Source organism: Gymnodraco acuticeps, unplaced genomic scaffold (assembly GCF_902827175.1).
Source record: "Gymnodraco acuticeps unplaced genomic scaffold, fGymAcu1.1, whole genome shotgun sequence".
Classification (NCBI taxonomy): domain Eukaryota; kingdom Metazoa; phylum Chordata; class Actinopteri; order Perciformes; family Bathydraconidae; genus Gymnodraco; species Gymnodraco acuticeps.
In genome coordinates this window covers 512,847-528,838 of record NW_022990485.1, presented here as the reverse complement: position 1 = coordinate 528,838, position 15,992 = coordinate 512,847, and the positions used below count along the sequence as shown (strand labels likewise).

At 42.1% G+C, this 15,992-nt stretch overlaps 2 protein-coding genes and 1 long non-coding RNA gene across 5 annotated transcripts; 1 reads left to right on the top strand and 2 right to left on the bottom strand.

Annotated features, from left to right (window-relative positions):
* Positions 1-796: 796 nt before the first annotated feature.
* On the bottom strand, positions 797-3,047 carry LOC117552786 (DNA-directed RNA polymerase II subunit RPB1-like). 2 transcript variants are annotated; one of them, XM_034226414.1, is made up of 4 exons: positions 2,837-3,047; positions 2,701-2,759; positions 1,111-2,623; positions 797-1,033 (listed from the first exon to the last, which is right to left on the bottom strand). In XM_034226414.1, the coding sequence occupies exons 1-3, from the start codon at positions 2,857-2,859 to the stop codon at positions 1,155-1,157; spliced, it is 1,551 nt and encodes a 516-aa protein (XP_034082305.1). In that variant the 5' UTR covers positions 2,860-3,047; the 3' UTR covers positions 797-1,033; positions 1,111-1,154. The 2 variants fall into 2 exon arrangements, with proteins under 2 accessions (XP_034082305.1, XP_034082306.1); XM_034226415.1 differs by having other exon boundaries at positions 1,111-2,620; positions 2,837-3,046.
* Positions 3,048-9,690: 6,643 nt separating this feature from the next.
* On the bottom strand, positions 9,691-11,710 carry LOC117552787 (DNA-directed RNA polymerase II subunit RPB1-like). 2 transcript variants are annotated; one of them, XM_034226416.1, is made up of 5 exons: positions 11,484-11,710; positions 11,348-11,406; positions 10,339-11,270; positions 9,824-10,203; positions 9,691-9,746 (listed from the first exon to the last, which is right to left on the bottom strand). In XM_034226416.1, exons 1-4 carry the CDS (start codon positions 11,504-11,506, stop codon positions 9,868-9,870), a joined length of 1,350 nt encoding a protein of 449 aa, XP_034082307.1. In that variant the 5' UTR covers positions 11,507-11,710; the 3' UTR covers positions 9,691-9,746; positions 9,824-9,867. The 2 variants fall into 2 exon arrangements, with proteins under 2 accessions (XP_034082307.1, XP_034082308.1); XM_034226417.1 differs by having other exon boundaries at positions 10,339-11,267.
* A 1,620-nt stretch (positions 11,711-13,330) lies between these two features.
* Positions 13,331-15,611, top strand: LOC117552806. Its single transcript, XR_004570032.1, has 3 exons — positions 13,331-13,547; positions 13,980-14,103; positions 15,388-15,611. It is a non-coding gene; the product is annotated as an uncharacterized LOC117552806 (long non-coding RNA).
* Positions 15,612-15,992: the final 381 nt, after the last annotated feature.

Below are 15,992 nucleotides of genomic sequence, written 5' to 3'. Positions count from 1 at the left end.
GGAAGATATGATTGGTCAATTGTACTGTCATTTGACATTACTCTCGTTCAGTTACTATAGCTGGCCCTTTGTGAATTCATAGCTGGACGTCCAATCAGCTCCTGTCTTCACCTCGCAGAGATGAGCTTCTTTCATTTAACCCTTCACATTCAAACAGAAACTGAATAGGCAGATTCAAAGGATTTATTTCTTTGGAAATGTTATTTTAAATACAATTTAATCAAGTTATTATTGGTAAAACTAATGGCAAATATTACTAAAAACATATTTAAAAAATATATATAAAGAAAAATATATTTTGTAGAATATCTTAGGCCCTCAGAGACAGGCTCGCCACTGGTAAATATCTCTCATACACACATGTGAAACGCTCTCACAGACACACAACAGCGTTGCAGTCGGGAAGAAAAGCAATGTGGAGCGAGAGAGAGAGCACACCTTTATCTATTTAATAAAGTTGTAAAACATAAACTATAGGACAGTAAAAAGTTTAAAAGGGGAGGGATTAGTCAAATATGCATAAATAAAAAGAAAGCTAACTAGGTAACATAAGATAAGAATAAACAAGTTTAAATGATTTGTTGTGATCATATTCTAAAGATGTTTGGATTATTGAAAAGTATACGGCTCCCTTTCATCTGAGTGGAGAGCTGTATCCATAAATTCATGTTGGGCTCAAAGTAGGGCTGCTCGATTATGGCAAAAATCATAATCTCGATTATTTGGGTCAATAATTGATATCACGATTATTAAAAACGATTCACGTAGAACTATTGAGACATTTGTTTTTGCTAAGGGGATTTTCACAATCTTTTGTCAGCGCTGTAAAGTATTAAGATACATTTTGCAAATTTGTTTTGTAAAGGAAACATTTTTGCACTAGACACTAGAGGGCACCAAGCCACAAGCACTCATGCTTAGGCATTCACCATCCCACAATACAAGGTGAAGTAAAGACACAACCAGGTGGTAAATTCATGTATTTATTTCATTTAAAAAAAACTAAATATTCATCCGAGGACACCAGCTGCACCTGTAAGAACAAACACACATTAGTCACCAGGTTTAAGTTAATGTATAGAACAGCAAGAAAGCGAGCATAGTACTCGCCTGCCATTGTCCCCACTTTGGACTGACACGAAACCATTTGGCATTTATGTGAGCACTCGGGACTTGAGAGGAGCAACCTGAGGAAAGATGTAGGCCTGGGGTTCAGCCTGCCTCTGAGGGGCCACGTAGGCCCTGTTGGGAGCCTCGTAGGCCTGGTTCGTTGCTTGCCGCTGAGGGGCTACGTAGGCCTTCTTGGGAGTTTCGTAGGGCCTGTTGGGAGTTTCGTAGGGCCTGTTGGGAAACTCGTAGGGCCTGTTGGGAAACTCGTAGGGCCTGTTGGGGGTCCTGTTGGGAGTCTCGTAGGCCCTGTTGGGGGTCCTGTTGGGAGTCTCGTAGGCCCTGTTGGGAGTCTCGTGGGCCCTGTTGGGAGTCTCGTGGGCCCTGTTGGGAGTCTCGTGGGCCCTGTTGGGAGTCTCGTGGGCCCCGTTGGGAGTCTCGTGGGCCCTGTTGGGAGTCTCGTGGGCCCTGTTGGGAGTCTCGTGGGCCCTGTTGGGAGTCTCGTGGGCCCTGTTGGGAGTCTCGTGGGCCCTGTTGGGAGTCTTGTGGGCCCTGTTGGGAGCATTGTAGACCCTGTTGGGAGTCCTGTTGGGAGTCTCGTAGGCCTTGTTGGAAGTCTCGTAGACCCTGTTGAGAGTCTGCTGCTGGGGAGCATTGTAGGCCTGGTTTGTTGCTTGCCGCTGAGGGGCCACGTAGGCCTTGATGGGAGTCTGGTAGGCCTGCTGGGGCTTCCTGACACTCACTTTCTCCTGCCCAGGAGCCTTCATTCGTCTGATAGCATAGCCACCAAATTGATCAGGGATGATGTGGGTCTTGGTCGGGGCTAACTTCTTACCAGAGGTTCCCTCTCTGGATGATTTGGAGTCGTAGCTCGTTGAGTAACTGTGAGGCTTGAAGATGGGACCATTTCCTACATTGGACTCAAGAGAAGTGCCATAACTTGAGGCCATGGAAGTAGCCTTGTAGCTTCCTCTGGCATTTCCTGCATTCCCTGAAAACAGTTTACTCTTGTATGGGTTCACAACCTCAGTCTGGCTGGGGTTTTTAGGAGCTGAGGGACGGGAAGGTTTATCCGTTTTAGACACTAGCTTAGCACGAACACTGGAGGAAGTTTTGGTCCGTGCAGGGGTTTGGTTTGGCTCAGGAGCACCGGCACCAAACAGGCTGGAAGACTTCCCCGTGTCCTTGTTGCTGCTCTTACTCAGAGAACCGCTACCGACAATAGCACTAGAAAGGCCATGAAAACGCTGTTTAGGCACACGATTCAAGTTAGGTTTTGACACTGAGCTGCCCTGCACTAACCTGACTTTAGCTAAGCCACTTTTAGCTGGCTGTGAAACAGTTTGTGTGTAGCCACCAGTAGAAGGCCCCCAGCTAAAACGACTGGCCACAGCTGAAGGTATGTTTAAGTTTCTGCTTTGAGCCTGTCTGAGTCGATTCTGGAGATAGTTGACACCAGCTTCCCGATTATTTTGCCTGAAGCCAACATATGTGTTGTTGTTCTTGCTCTGAGCTGCTAGAGAAAAAGAAAAATATTAAAGCCACAGCTATAGTCATTCACAGCACTTAAGTGAAATGTTGTGCTTAGCTCACCTTGTGAAGCCCACAAACAGCGCACATGCTCTGCTTGAACCAAGACAACAAGGAAAATCCTGCACAGAAAATATGTAAACATCAGAGAACGCAGACAGCTAACAACAATTAACTTTGCATATCTGCAGAAACTTACCCCAAATGAACTCCACAAGTCATATTTCTCTCTCTCTCTCTGTTCCAAGACAGCAGTAAAGAACCAGTAGCCCCGAAGTGACTTGCTCTGCTTGTCTGAGCAGCAGAAAGGAGGCTTTATTGCAGCTTGCAGCCAATCAGGGCCTAATGAGCTGATTGTCTACAGGTGCTGCTGTGCTGTCAGGGTGGCAACTGAGTGCTGTTGATTTTCTGATTTTCTGTCACCTCTGAGTTCTTAAGTCCTCAGGGTAAAATGAAGAAAGTGAAAACAGAAAACATTTGGGATTTATTGAAGTAATTGGAGAGCAAAAATATGTTTTTGTTTCACCCTGTTGTTACATTACATTACATGTGACTTGTTAGACGCTTTTATCCAAAGCGACTTACATACTCAATACTGTGGACAATCCCCACAGGAGCAATTTGGGGTGAAGTGTCTCAGGGACACAACGACATGTTGACTGCAGTGGGGTTTGAACATGTGACCCGCTGATCTGAACACCAACGCACAACCCACTACACCACACGCCTTTTTTTGCTTGTATTATGGTACTGTTATTGGTTTTGTGAATATCTTTAGGACAAAGAAAAACAAGATTCAAGTTTGAATGTTCATTTGAGTTTTTCTTTTGTTACAAGTCCTTTTTGTTGCCTATGGTATTAGAGACTGTGTGCATGTTTGTCTGTCCTGCTTTCAGAATAATCATATATACTGTTATGTGCTCACTCCGTCACAAACACATGCGTTTTAATTAAGATAAAACAATTAAATACACTTGCAAAAACAGTTTTAGGCACGCTACTTCTGTACTTGTGTTAAAGTGTGTTATACTACATTGGCTGTTTGAGTAAACCATTCTTGTGATATGATTGATTTAAGGGCGGTGCGACACCTCTGCCAGCGAAGGTGGAGGCTGTTGCGGCTTTTCCCTCGCCCGCTCACAGCCAAGCCCCCAGGAAGTGCGCCGGAGTCTGATGAGAATATTCATAGTGGCCAAATGGCGGTACTACACTTCCGTTTGGTTGCTGGGCCCGGAAACACTTTTTCCCATTGACTTACATTGGGAAAGAGTGGTCTGTAACTCGTTGGATAATTTTTTTTAAACTAAATAAACAACCCAGTATGAAGACTTGTATAGCCCTTATTAAAAACATTCGTTCCTCAAGTTGTAAAAATTTGCTAATAACGTTATTCTGAGAGTTATTTCCCTCGGCATTATGAACGCGCATCTAACCCACGGGACCGCCTGCCCGGCACGTTCATGTGATGTGACGTATTCAGCACCTCCCCCTTCACACGCGGTCACGTTCAGTGTTCACTGTCATGTCACTGAGGCTAAAGAGACAACGCTTTACAGTCTATGCTAACAACCGACAACAGTTTGCTCCAAAAGGTAAGATACGAAAACATATTTATTTTCTAACCTGCCTCCTTAATGTCTGTATGTAATGTAACATGTTCTCATATAAAAGAGTAAAATAAGCCAAACCACTCATCAGCAACCGCTACTGTGGCTAAGCTAATGTTGGGTGTTTGCACAGTAATTTTCCATACTTTTCATAGTTAACCAAAATGCTAGAAATGTATGCATGCCAGCAGTTCTGCAATGTTAACTCTGGATGCATTAGCCAACTTTCTAGAAACCAGACTTTGCATTTATAATTCGTTTTATATATATATATTTCTATTTAAAATCTATAAATGTGAGATGAAAAATCTAAAAATGACATATCTTTTTCACAACTAATTTCCAATGCAATGTCCCTACCATTGTAAACGACGATGCATACAGAATCTTCAAGAACACATATTATTTTAAAGAGGCGTGAAGAGCTAATCATTTGTACTTTATTTATAGATGGCAGAAATAGCCGGATCGTCATCCAGAGAGGAAATGCTGAAGGAAAGTGGGCCTCCCGCCATACTTGGACAAGGTGCTGTATAGTTTTTATAAGAATTTGTATTCATTTTGTTTCAGTAATTTTTTGATTGCATACCCTTTACTTTCATATGGCAAAAACAAATATATTGTACCTTATTTTTACATCTGATAAGTGAAATCAGTTGATTGTGACCTTATCACAAAAAGTCAGTGACTTGATACATCCTGCTTCGTAATAATGCATGAAATCGTCATGCATTATTTAATGTAATATTAATATATAATCTTAATCCTTATAAAGTTTCATCATGATTCTATATACAAGTATAGAGTTATATGTAATATAATCTACAAATTAAACTTGTGTAGTCTTAAAAATATGATGAAAATGATATGACAACTCAGGCTACATGTACCGCCTTTTTCTAAAAGATGATCACCAGTAACCACTTTTTCCTTTTTCAATATATTTTATTCTATCTAGGTCCCAATGTGTGGATAATAGGGAGCAGCTACATTAGACGTGGGGAAGAAAGAGCCAGACACACCATGGGAAGCAACCTGGGTCTCAATTGCCGTGTGTGGTGGTTTGGCAAGGGTGGTCTGAGGTGGAGGAACCTTCTTCCCTTTTTCTATTAGTCCTTGAGAGGAAGAACAGTCCCGGATGTCCTGCTCATCCACTGTGGCGGCAACGACAACAACCTTGGCAACATCAAAGGTGTGGAGCTTGTCACAGCGATGAAGCAGGACCTGCTTTCCCTCAGTGACAACTTCTCAGAGATGAAGATAATTCTATCTTCTATCAATGAGAGATGTCACTGGAGGAAAGCCAATCCGGGAAAGCTGAACAAGGCCAGAATGTGGGTGAACAGAGAGATGGGTAAATGTGTTAGTGGTTTGGGTGGAGAGAGTGTAAGGCATCCTTGCATTAAGTTTGACTGCCCTGGCATATTTCTAAGAGATGGAGTTCATTTCACCAATTTGGGAAATTATATGTTTTTAAGTAACCTTAAACAGTCCCTTGAGGCTATAATCTAAAGTGGTTCTGCATTTTGGATTCTAGCCTCAACAGGATATGTATATTTAACAAGAATAACTTATAGATTTGACAGGGCAGTCCTCCTTGTAAGGATGTCTTCACTTACTCACACTATTTTTTTTAAATGTGTCATTTAATTAAATTGTTCACTCACATTCTGTGTTCTTCCTCTCTCTTAAACTTTAGTCCCCTTGTCTTTTTCTCTCTTTCCTTCACTCATCTTAGTCCCCTTGTCTTTTTCTCTCTTTCCTTCACTCATCTTAGTCCCCTTGTCTTTTTCTCTCTTTCCCTCACTCATCTTAGTCCCCTTGTCTTTTTCTCTCTTTCCCTCACTCATCTTAGTCCCCTTGTATTTTTCTCTCTTTCCCTCACTCATTTTAGTCCCCTTGTATTTTTCTCTCTTTCCCTCACTCATCTTAGTCCCCTTGTCTTTTTCTCTCTTTCCTTCACTCATCTTAGTCCCCTTGTCTTTTTCTCTCTTTCCCTCACTCATCTTAGTCCCCTTGTCTTTTTCTCTCTTTCCCTCACTCATCTTAGTCCCCTTGTCTTTTTCTCCCTTTCCCTCACTCATCTTAGTCCCCTTGTCTTTTTCTCTCTTTCCCTCACTCATCTTAGTCCCCTTGTATTTTTCTCTCTTTCCCTCACTCATCTTAGTCCCCTTGTCTTTTTCTCTCTTTCCTTCACTCATCTTAGTCCCCTTGTCTTTTTCTCCCTTTCCCTCACTCATCTTAGTCCCCTTGTCTTTTTCTCTCTTTCCCTCACTCATCTTAGTCCCCTTGTATTTTTCTCTCTTTCCCTCACTCATTTTAGTCCCCTTGTATTTTTTCTCTCTTTCCCTCACTCATCTTAGTCCCCTTGTATTTTTCTCTCTTTCCCTCACTCATCTTAGTCCCCTTGTATTTTTCTCTCTTTCCCTCACTCATCTTAGTCCCCTTGTATTTTTCTCTCTTTCCCTCACTCATTTTAGTCCCCCTGTTTTGTTTCTCCCTTTCCCCTCACTCATCTTCCCCAGCCTCACCAGCCTCACCCAGACGACGAGACGGCGTACAGAGAGGAGGTCGAAAACCTGACATCTTGGTGCCAGGATAACAACCTCCATCTCAACGTCAGCAAAACCAAGGAGCTGATTGTGGATTGCAGGAAGCAGCAAAGAGAGGGACACGCCCCCCATCGCCATCAATGGGACTACGGTTAGAGAGAGTCAGCAGCTTCAGGTTCCTCAGTGTCCATCACGGACACAGCTGCATCACGGCCCTTGTACGGCAGCTGCACCGCCCTCAATCGTAAGGCTTTCCAAAGGGTGGTGAAAACTGCACAGAACATCACCAGGGTGGAGCTGCCATCCATGGAGGACCTTTACTCCCAGCGGCTCAGGAAGAAAGCCCTCAGTTTATGTTTATGTTTATTTTAGAAATGTTTTGCACATTTGTTCCAATTCTGCTAATGGTATATTGCAGGATATTTAAGTCTCCCATGTACTTTTTAAATTAATAATAGTATGTTCATCTTGATGTTTAACTTGTAATATTGTAATCATCTTAGTTAGAAATGCTGTTTCCACCCCATCCTCTGCTGCTGAATGATTTTATATATTGTTACTGAAAGTGCTTGTCTTTGATATTATAATGATTCCACCAGAAAGTCACTCTTTGTGAGATTTATTTGTTCACATTTTTCCCAGCCACAAGATGATGTTCATTCATTGGAGGCCTCAAAGCTGGGTGAAGGTATTGATGCACGGATCAATGCAATCCTTTACAACAGCATTCCACTATGGTTGGGGATGTCTGTAAAAAAAGGAGAAATAATCTTAAACCAAATAAGTGTCGCAATATAGGGAAACAAACTGACAAAAACATCAATTAGATCAGAATACATTTACATTGTTACAGCAGAAAGAGCCAAAGACAGCCTAATGTTACTTAAAGTATGCATAAAAAAAGTATTAAAGATTCAAAACAAGAAATTATAATTTAAAAAAAATACACATTTCACAAAATACACATCCAGCAACAACAGTTTGGAGGATTTAGCAGCCTGGTATATTACACAGTTTTTAGCGGCATATTTATATATATATATATATATATATATACACATGGTTGGTATTTAACAACAAGGGGTGTTGTACTGTGATATTGGTATTTATGGGAACATTTGACACCTTTCCTTCAAGTATTATACGTTTTAGTTACTTGTGGGCTACTTAACATGAATAATCACAGTTACTATCCTTTTACTCAATCACATTTCAAAAAGAAATAGGATATTGTTATTTTAACTCCACCACAGTAATCCATCATCAGCTTTACTTTTTAGATAAAGTTTTAACTCACAATTGATCATAACAGGCTTCAACATATACATTTGTATATATTACCAAGTGGTTTCATGTACAACCCACACAAGTATCATGCTAAATGAAGCTCTGTTGCTTGGATATCACTAGATCCTGATGTCAGCGTAATATAAAAGTACATAACGATTGATGTGTAAGTTAGCATCATTTACTAGCTAGCCGCTAGCTGCTAACTGCCGCCTCGTTAATATAAATCCAGTACCATGCTGTCATGAACGCGCGGTGCTGTTACGTGTACGCAAATTCACGTGCTTAATGTGAACGAGCCTTTTGGGCGGCGTGGTTAAAGTTGCGCATGCGCTATGAGCGCACATACGGGTACTTCTCAGGCATGCCGGGTAATCTGTGACGTTTCGCTCTCTCAAAAGTTGGGCCATTTTGTCATCATGCGCTAATGAGCAACTCTCATAGGAATGAATGAGGCCCCGCCTCCCACGCTGTATCCAGTTCTTATTATACATCCATGCTCACAGCCCGGTCGCTCCGTGAGTTTCTGGGGATGGTGACTTTCTACCTGTAGCGTTAGCTTCCATTCCTGCTAGCTCGTCAAGCAGAGCAGTTCATGTGATAACCTCTCTGTTATTAATGGCTAATAAAGATTGGAACTCTGTTCTTAATACACCGCCTCCGACTCCCTTTTCCTGGCACTACAATACACAATATTACAAATCAGTTCATAGTCATCAGAAAATTAGTGGCCGGTGAATTAACTTTTATAAATGTTTGGGTTAAAACAACCCATATTCTTCAAGAAGCTTGTACTGTTCGGTATGGCAGTTTGACACTGAAGCTTCGAACGGAGCTTCAACCCTGGACTTCCTATTCCATAGAAGCAGTGCTTCGAAGCTTGCTTCAAATCACGTGACATATGACGTCCGAAGCAGCAACTGCTTCAAATCAAAGTGATTCGATGCTTCATTCAAAGCTTCATTTTGCCATCACTACTGTTCGGTCTTAGTGTATCTTTACATTAAAAGTTTCATCAGACTACAATGTTAAATATAAGGCAATATATTATAAACATGTAATCCAATATGGCCACAGTCTACACTAGCATGTACACTTTAATTCAAGTTGAGGAACTTTCAAGTGCAGACATTGGGATAAGGAATCACATGTTTTAAGTTTAGTGCTCAATGTCTATCAATTGACTTGTACATTTAGTGGGAGCCCCTTAAAGTGATAAGATATTTTACCACTTGAGCTAAAACCTAAGAGTCACATTATAAAGAGTGCCACTGGTAAAGGTCAAAGTAAAAAGTCCAACTCAAAAGCAAACACTGCATTGTTGTAAGAACCAGTGTGCCACATAAGCAGATATCTCACACTTTTGTAAATTTGCAATAGTTTAAACTAGAACTATTGAGACATTTGTTTTTGCTAAGGGGATTTTCACAATCTTTTGTCAGCGCTGTAAAGTATTAAGATACATTTTCCAAATTTGGTTTGTAAAGGAAACATTTTTGCAACACACCTTTTAGACACTAGAGGGCACCAAGCTTACATCCACAAGCATTCATGCTTAGGCATTCACCATCCCACAATACAAGGTGAAGTAAAGACACAACCAGGTGGTAAATTAATGTATTTATTTAAAAATAAAATATTCATCCGAGGACACCAGCTGCACCTGTAAGAACAAACACACATTAGTCACCAGGTTTAAGTTAATGTATAGAACAGCAAGAAAGCGAGCATAGTACTCACCTGCTATTGTCCCCACTTTGGACTGACACGAAACCATTTGGCATTTATGTGAGCACTCGGGACTTGAGAGGAGCAACCTGAGGAAAGATGTAGGCCTGGGGTTCAGCCTGCCTCTGAGGGGCCACGTAGGCCCTGTTGGGAGCCTTGTAGGCCTGGTTCGTTGCTTGCCGCTGAGGGGCTACGTAGGCCTTCTTGGGAGTTTCGTAGGGCCTGTTGGGAGTTTCGTAGGGCCTGTTGGGAGTTTCGTAGGGCCTGTTGGGAGTTTCGTAGGGCCTGTTGGGAGTTTCGTAGGGCCTGTTGGGAAACTCGTAGGGCCTATTGGGAGTCTCGTAGGCCCTGTTGGGGGTCCTGTTGGGAGTCTCGTAGGCCCTGTTGGGGGTCTCGTGGGCCCTGTTGGGAGTCTCGTGGGCCCTGTTGGGAGTCTCGTGGGCCCTGTTGGGAGTCTCGTGGGCCCTGTTGGGAGTCTCGTGGGCCCTGTTGGGAGCATTGTAGGCCTTGTTGGGAGCATTGTAGACCCTGTTGGGAGTCTCGTAGGCCTTGTTGGAAGTCTCGTAGACCCTGTTGAGAGTCTGCTGCTGGGGAGCATTGTAGGCCTGGTTTGTTGCTTGCCGCTGAGGGGCCACGTAGGCCTTGATGGGAGTCTGGTAGGCCTGCTGGGGCTTCCTAACACTCACTTTCTCCTGCCCAGGAGCCTTCAGCCGTCTGATAGCATAGCCACCAAATTGATCAGGGATGATGTGGGTCTTGGTCGGGGCTAACTTCTTACCAGAGGTTCCCTCTCTGGATGATTTGGAGCCGTAGCTCGTTGAGTAACTGTGAGGCTTGAAGATGGGACCATTTCCTACATTGGACTCAAGAGAAGTGCCATAACTTGAGGCCATGGAAGTAGCCTTGTAGCTTCCTCTGGCATTTCCTGCATTCCCTGAAAACAGTTTACTCTTGTATGGGTTCACAACCTCAGTCTGGCTGGGGTTTTTAGGAGCTGAGGGACGGGAAGGTTTATCCGTTTTAGACACTAGCTTAGCGCGAACACTGGAGGAAGTTTTGGTCCGTGCAGGGGTTTGGTTTGGCTCAGGAGCACCGGCACCAAACAGGCTGGAAGACTTCTGCGTGTCCTTGTTGCTGCTCTTACTCAGAGAACCGCTACCGACAATAGCACTAGAAAGGCCATGAAAACGCTGTTTAGGCACACGATTCAAGTTAGGTTTTGACACTGAGCTGCCCTGCACTAACCTGACTTTAGCTAAGCCACTTTTAGCTGGCTGTGAAACAGTTTGTGTGTAGCCACCAGTAGAAGGCCCCCAGCTAAAACGATTGCCCACAGCTGAAGGTATGTTTAAGTTTCTGCTTTGAGCCTGTCTGAGTCGATTCTGGAGATAGTTGACACCAGCTTCCCGATTATTTTGCCTGAAGCCAACATATGTGTTGTTGTTCTTGCTCTGAGCTGCTAGAGAAAAAGAAAAATATTAAAGCCACAGCTATAGTCATTCACAGCACTTAAGTGAAATGTTGTGCTTAGCTCACCTTGTGAAGCCCACAAACAGCGCACATGCTCTGCTTGAACCAAGACAATAAGGAAAATCCTGCACAGAAAATATGTAAACATCAGAGAACGCAGACAGCTAACAACAATTAACTTTGCATGTCTGCAGAAACGTACCCCAAATGAACTCCACAAGTCATATTTCTCTCTCTCTCTGTTCCAAGACAGCAGTAAAGAACCAGTAGCCCCGAAGTGACTTGCTCTGCTTGTCTGAGCAGCAGAAAGGAGGCTTTATTGCAGCTTGCAGCCAATCAGGGCCTAATGAGCTGATTGTCTACAGGTGCTGCTGTGCTGTCAGGGTGGCAACTGAGTGCTGTTGATTTTCTGATTTTCTGTCACCTCTGAGTTCTTAAGTCCTGTGCAAAAAACTGTAAGGTAAAAGAGCAATATCTCAAACCCCTAAATGACCATTTTGTACATCAGACTTTCTCACAATGGTTACTTTCAGTTGTTCAAGAAACTTGTTTGTTTTTGTTGCATTTCTCAGGGTAAAATGAAGAAAGTGAAAACAGAAAACATTTGGGATTTATTGAAGTAATTGGAGAGCAAAAATATGTTTTTGTTTCACCCTGTTGTTACATTACATTACATGTGACTTGTTAGACGCTTTTATCCAAAGCGACTTACATACTCAATACTGTGGACAATCCCCACAGGAGCAATTTGGGGTGAAGTGTCTTGCCCAGGGACACAACGACATGTTGACTGCAGTGGGGTTTGAACATGTGACCCGCTGATCTGAACACCAACGCACAACCCACTACACCACACGCCTTTTTTTGCTTGTATTATGGTACTGTTATTGGTTTTGTGAATATCTTTAGGACAAAGAAAAACAAGATTCAAGTTTGAATGTTCATTTGAGTTTTTCTTTTGTTACAAGTCCTTTTTGTTGCCTATGGTATTAGAGACTGTGTGCATGTTTGTCTGTCCTGCTTTCAGAATAATCATATATACTGTTATGTGCTCACTCCGTCACAAACACATGCGTTTTCATTAAGATAAAACAATTAAATACACTTGCAAAAACAGTTTTAGGCACGCTACTTCTGTACTTGTGTTAAAGTGTGTTATACTACATTGGCTGTTTGAGTAAACCATTCTTGTGATATGATTGATTTAAGGGCGGTGCGACACCTCTGCCAGCGAAGGTGGAGGCTGTTGCGGCTTTTCCTCGCCCGCTCACAGCCAAGCCCCCAGGAAGTGCGCCGGAGTCTGATGAGAATATTCGTAGTGGCCAAATGGTGGTACTACACTTCCGTTTGGTTGCTGGGCCCGGAAACACTTTTTCCCATTGACTTACATTGGGAAAGAGTGGTCTGTAACTCGTTGGATAATTTTTTTTTAAACTAAATAAACAACCCAGTATGAAGACTTGTATAGCCCTTATTAAAAACATTCGTTTCCTCAAGTTGTAAAAATTTGCTAATAACGTTATTCTGAGAGTTATTTCCCTCGGCATTATGAACGCGCATCTAACCCACGGGACCGCCTGCCCGGCACGTTCATGTGATGTGACGTATTCAGCACCTCCCCCTTCACACGCGGTCACATTCAGTGTTTCACTGTCATGTCACTGAGGCTAAAGAGACAACGCTTTACAGTCTATGCTAACAACCGACAACAGTTTGCTCAAAAGGTAAGATACGAAAACATATTTATTTTCTAACCTGCCTCCTTAATGTCTGTATGTAATGTAACATGTTCTCATATAAAAGAGTAAAATAAGCCAAACCACTCATCAGCAACCGCTACTGTGGCTAAGCTAATGTTGGGTGTTTGCACAGTAATTTTCCATACTTTTCATAGTTAACCAAAAATGCTAGAAATGTATGCATGCCAGCAGTTCTGCAATGTTAACTCTGGATGCATTAGCCAACTTTCTAGAAACCAGACTTTGCATTTATAATTCGTTTTATATATATATATTTCTATTTAAAATCTATAAATGTGAGATGAAAAATCTAAAAATGACATATCTTTTTCACAACTAATTTCCAATGCAATGTCCCTACCATTGTAAACGACGATGCATACAGAATCTTCAAGAACACATATTATTTTAAAGAGGCGTGAAGAGCTAATCATTTGTACTTTATTTATAGATGGCAGAAATAGCCGGATCGTCATCCAGAGAGGAAATGCTGAAGGAAAGTGGGCCTCCCGCCATACTTGGACAAGGTGCTGTATAGTTTTTATAAGAATTTGTATTCATTTTGTTTCAGTAATTTTTTGATTGCATACCCTTTACTTTCATATGGCAAAAACAAATATATTGTACCTTATTTTTACATCTGATAAGTGAAATCAGTTGATTGTGACCTTATCACAAAAAGTCAGTGACTTGATACATCCTGCTTCGTAATAATGCATGAAATCGTCATGCATTATTTAATGTAATATTAATATATAATCTTAATCCTTATAAAGTTTCATCATGATTCTATATACAAGTATAGAGTTATATGTAATATAATCTACAAATTAAACTTGTGTAGTCTTAAAAATATGATGAAAATGATATGACAACTCAGGCTACATGTACCGCCTTTTTCTAAAAGATGATCACCAGTAACCACTTTTTCCTTTTTCAATATATTTTATTCTATCTAGGTCCCAATGTGTGGATAATAGGGAGCAGCTACATTAGACGTGGGGAAGAAAGAGCCAGACACACCATGGGAAGCAACCTGGGTCTCAATTGCCGTGTGTGGTGGTTTGGCAAGGGTGGTCTGAGGTGGAGGAACCTTCTTCCCTTTTTCTATTAGTCCTTGAGAGGAAGAACAGTCCCGGATGTCCTGCTCATCCACTGTGGCGGCAACGACAACAACCTTGGCAACATCAAAGGTGTGGAGCTTGTCACAGCGATGAAGCAGGACCTGCTTTCCCTCAGTGACAACTTCTCAGAGATGAAGATAATTCTATCTTCTATCAATGAGAGATGTCACTGGAGGAAAGCCAATCCGGGAAAGCTGAACAAGGCCAGAATGTGGGTGAACAGAGAGATGGGTAAATGTGTTAGTGGTTTGGGTGGAGAGAGTGTAAGGCATCCTTGCATTAAGTTTGACTGCCCTGGCATATTTCTAAGAGATGGAGTTCATTTCACCAATTTGGGAAATTATATGTTTTTAAGTAACCTTAAACAGTCCCTTGAGGCTATAATCTAAAGTGGTTCTGCATTTTGGATTCTAGCCTCAACAGGATATGTATATTTAACAAGAATAACTTATAGATTTGACAGGGCAGTCCTCCTTGTAAGGATGTCTTCACTTACTCACACTATTTTTTTTAAATGTGTCATTAATTAAATTGTTCACTCACATTCTGTGTTCTTCCTCTTTCTTAAACTTTAGTCCCCTTGTCTTTTTCTCTCTTCCTTCACTCATCTTAGTCCCCTTGTCTTTTTCTCTCTTTCCTTCACTCATCTTAGTCCCCTTGTCTTTTTCTCTCTTTCCCTCACTCATCTTAGTCCCCTTGTCTTTTTCTCTCTTTCCCTCACTCATCTTAGTCCCCTTGTATTTTTCTCTCTTTCCCTCACTCATTTTAGTCCCCTTGTATTTTTCTCTCTTTCCCTCACTCATCTTAGTCCCCTTGTATTTTTCTCTCTTTCCTTCACTCATTTTAGTCCCCTTGTATTTTTCTCTCTTTCCCTCACTCATCTTAGTCCCCTTGTCTTTTTTCTCTCTTTCCTTCACTCATCTTAGTCCCCTTGTCTTTTTCTCTCTTTCCCTCACTCATCTTAGTCCCCTTGTCTTTTTCTCTCTTTCCCTCACTCATCTTAGTCCCCTTGTATTTTTTCTCTCTTTCCCTCACTCATTTTAGTCCCCTTGTATTTTTCTCTCTTTCCCTCACTCATCTTAGTCCCCTTGTATTTTTCTCTCTTTCCCTCACTCATCTTAGTCCCCTTGTATTTTTCTCTCTTTCCCTCACTCATCTTAGTCCCCTTGTATTTTTCTCTCTTTCCCTCACTCATTTAGTCCCCCTGTTTTGTTTCTCTCTTTCCCTCACTCATCTTCCCCAGCCTCACCAGCCTCACCCAGACGACGAGACGGCGTACAGAGAGGAGGTCGAAAACCTGACATCTTGGTGCCAGGATAACAACCTCCATCTCAACGTCAGCAAAACCAAGGAGCTGATTGTGGATTGCAGGAAGCAGCAAAGAGAGGGACACGCCCCCCATCGCCATCAATGGGACTACGGTAGAGAGAGTCAGCAGCTTCAGGTTCCTCAGTGTCCATCACGGACACAGCTGCATCACGGCCTTGTACGGCAGCTGCACCGCCCTCAATCGTAAGGCTTTCCAAAAGGGTGGTGAAAACTGCACAGAACATCACCAGGGTGGAGCTGCCATCCATGGAGGACCTTTACTCCCAGCGGCTCAGGAAGAAAGCCCTCAGTTTATGTTTATGTTTATTTTAGAAATGTTTTGCACATTTGTTCCAATTCTGCTAATGGTATATTGCAGGATATTTAAGTCTCCCATGTACTTTTTAAATTAATAATAGTATGTTCATCTTGATGTTTAACTTGTAATATTGTAATCATCTTAGTTAGAAATGCTGTTTCCACCCCATCCTCTGCTGCTGAATGATTTTATATATTGTTACTGAAAGTGCTTGTCTTTGA

Bases quoted from the DNA above. Each gene is read 5' to 3' on its own strand.
- LOC117552786 (XM_034226414.1), bottom strand. From the start codon at position 2,859: ATGACTTGTGGAGTTCATTTGGG. The intron at 2,760-2,836 runs GTAAGTTTCTGC...TTTTCTGTGCAG, and splicing joins ACTTGTGGAGTTCATTTGGG to GATTTTCCTTGTTGTCTTGG. The intron at 2,624-2,700 runs GTGAGCTAAGCA...CTTTTTCTCTAG, and splicing joins CTGTTTGTGGGCTTCACAAG to CAGCTCAGAGCAAGAACAAC.
- LOC117552787 (XM_034226416.1), bottom strand. From the start codon at position 11,506: ATGACTTGTGGAGTTCATTTGGG. The intron at 11,271-11,347 runs GTGAGCTAAGCA...CTTTTTCTCTAG, and splicing joins CTGTTTGTGGGCTTCACAAG to CAGCTCAGAGCAAGAACAAC. The intron at 10,204-10,338 runs GTCTACAATGCT...AGGGCCCACGAG, and splicing joins CCTACGAGACTCCCAACAGG to ACCCCCAACAGGGCCTACGA.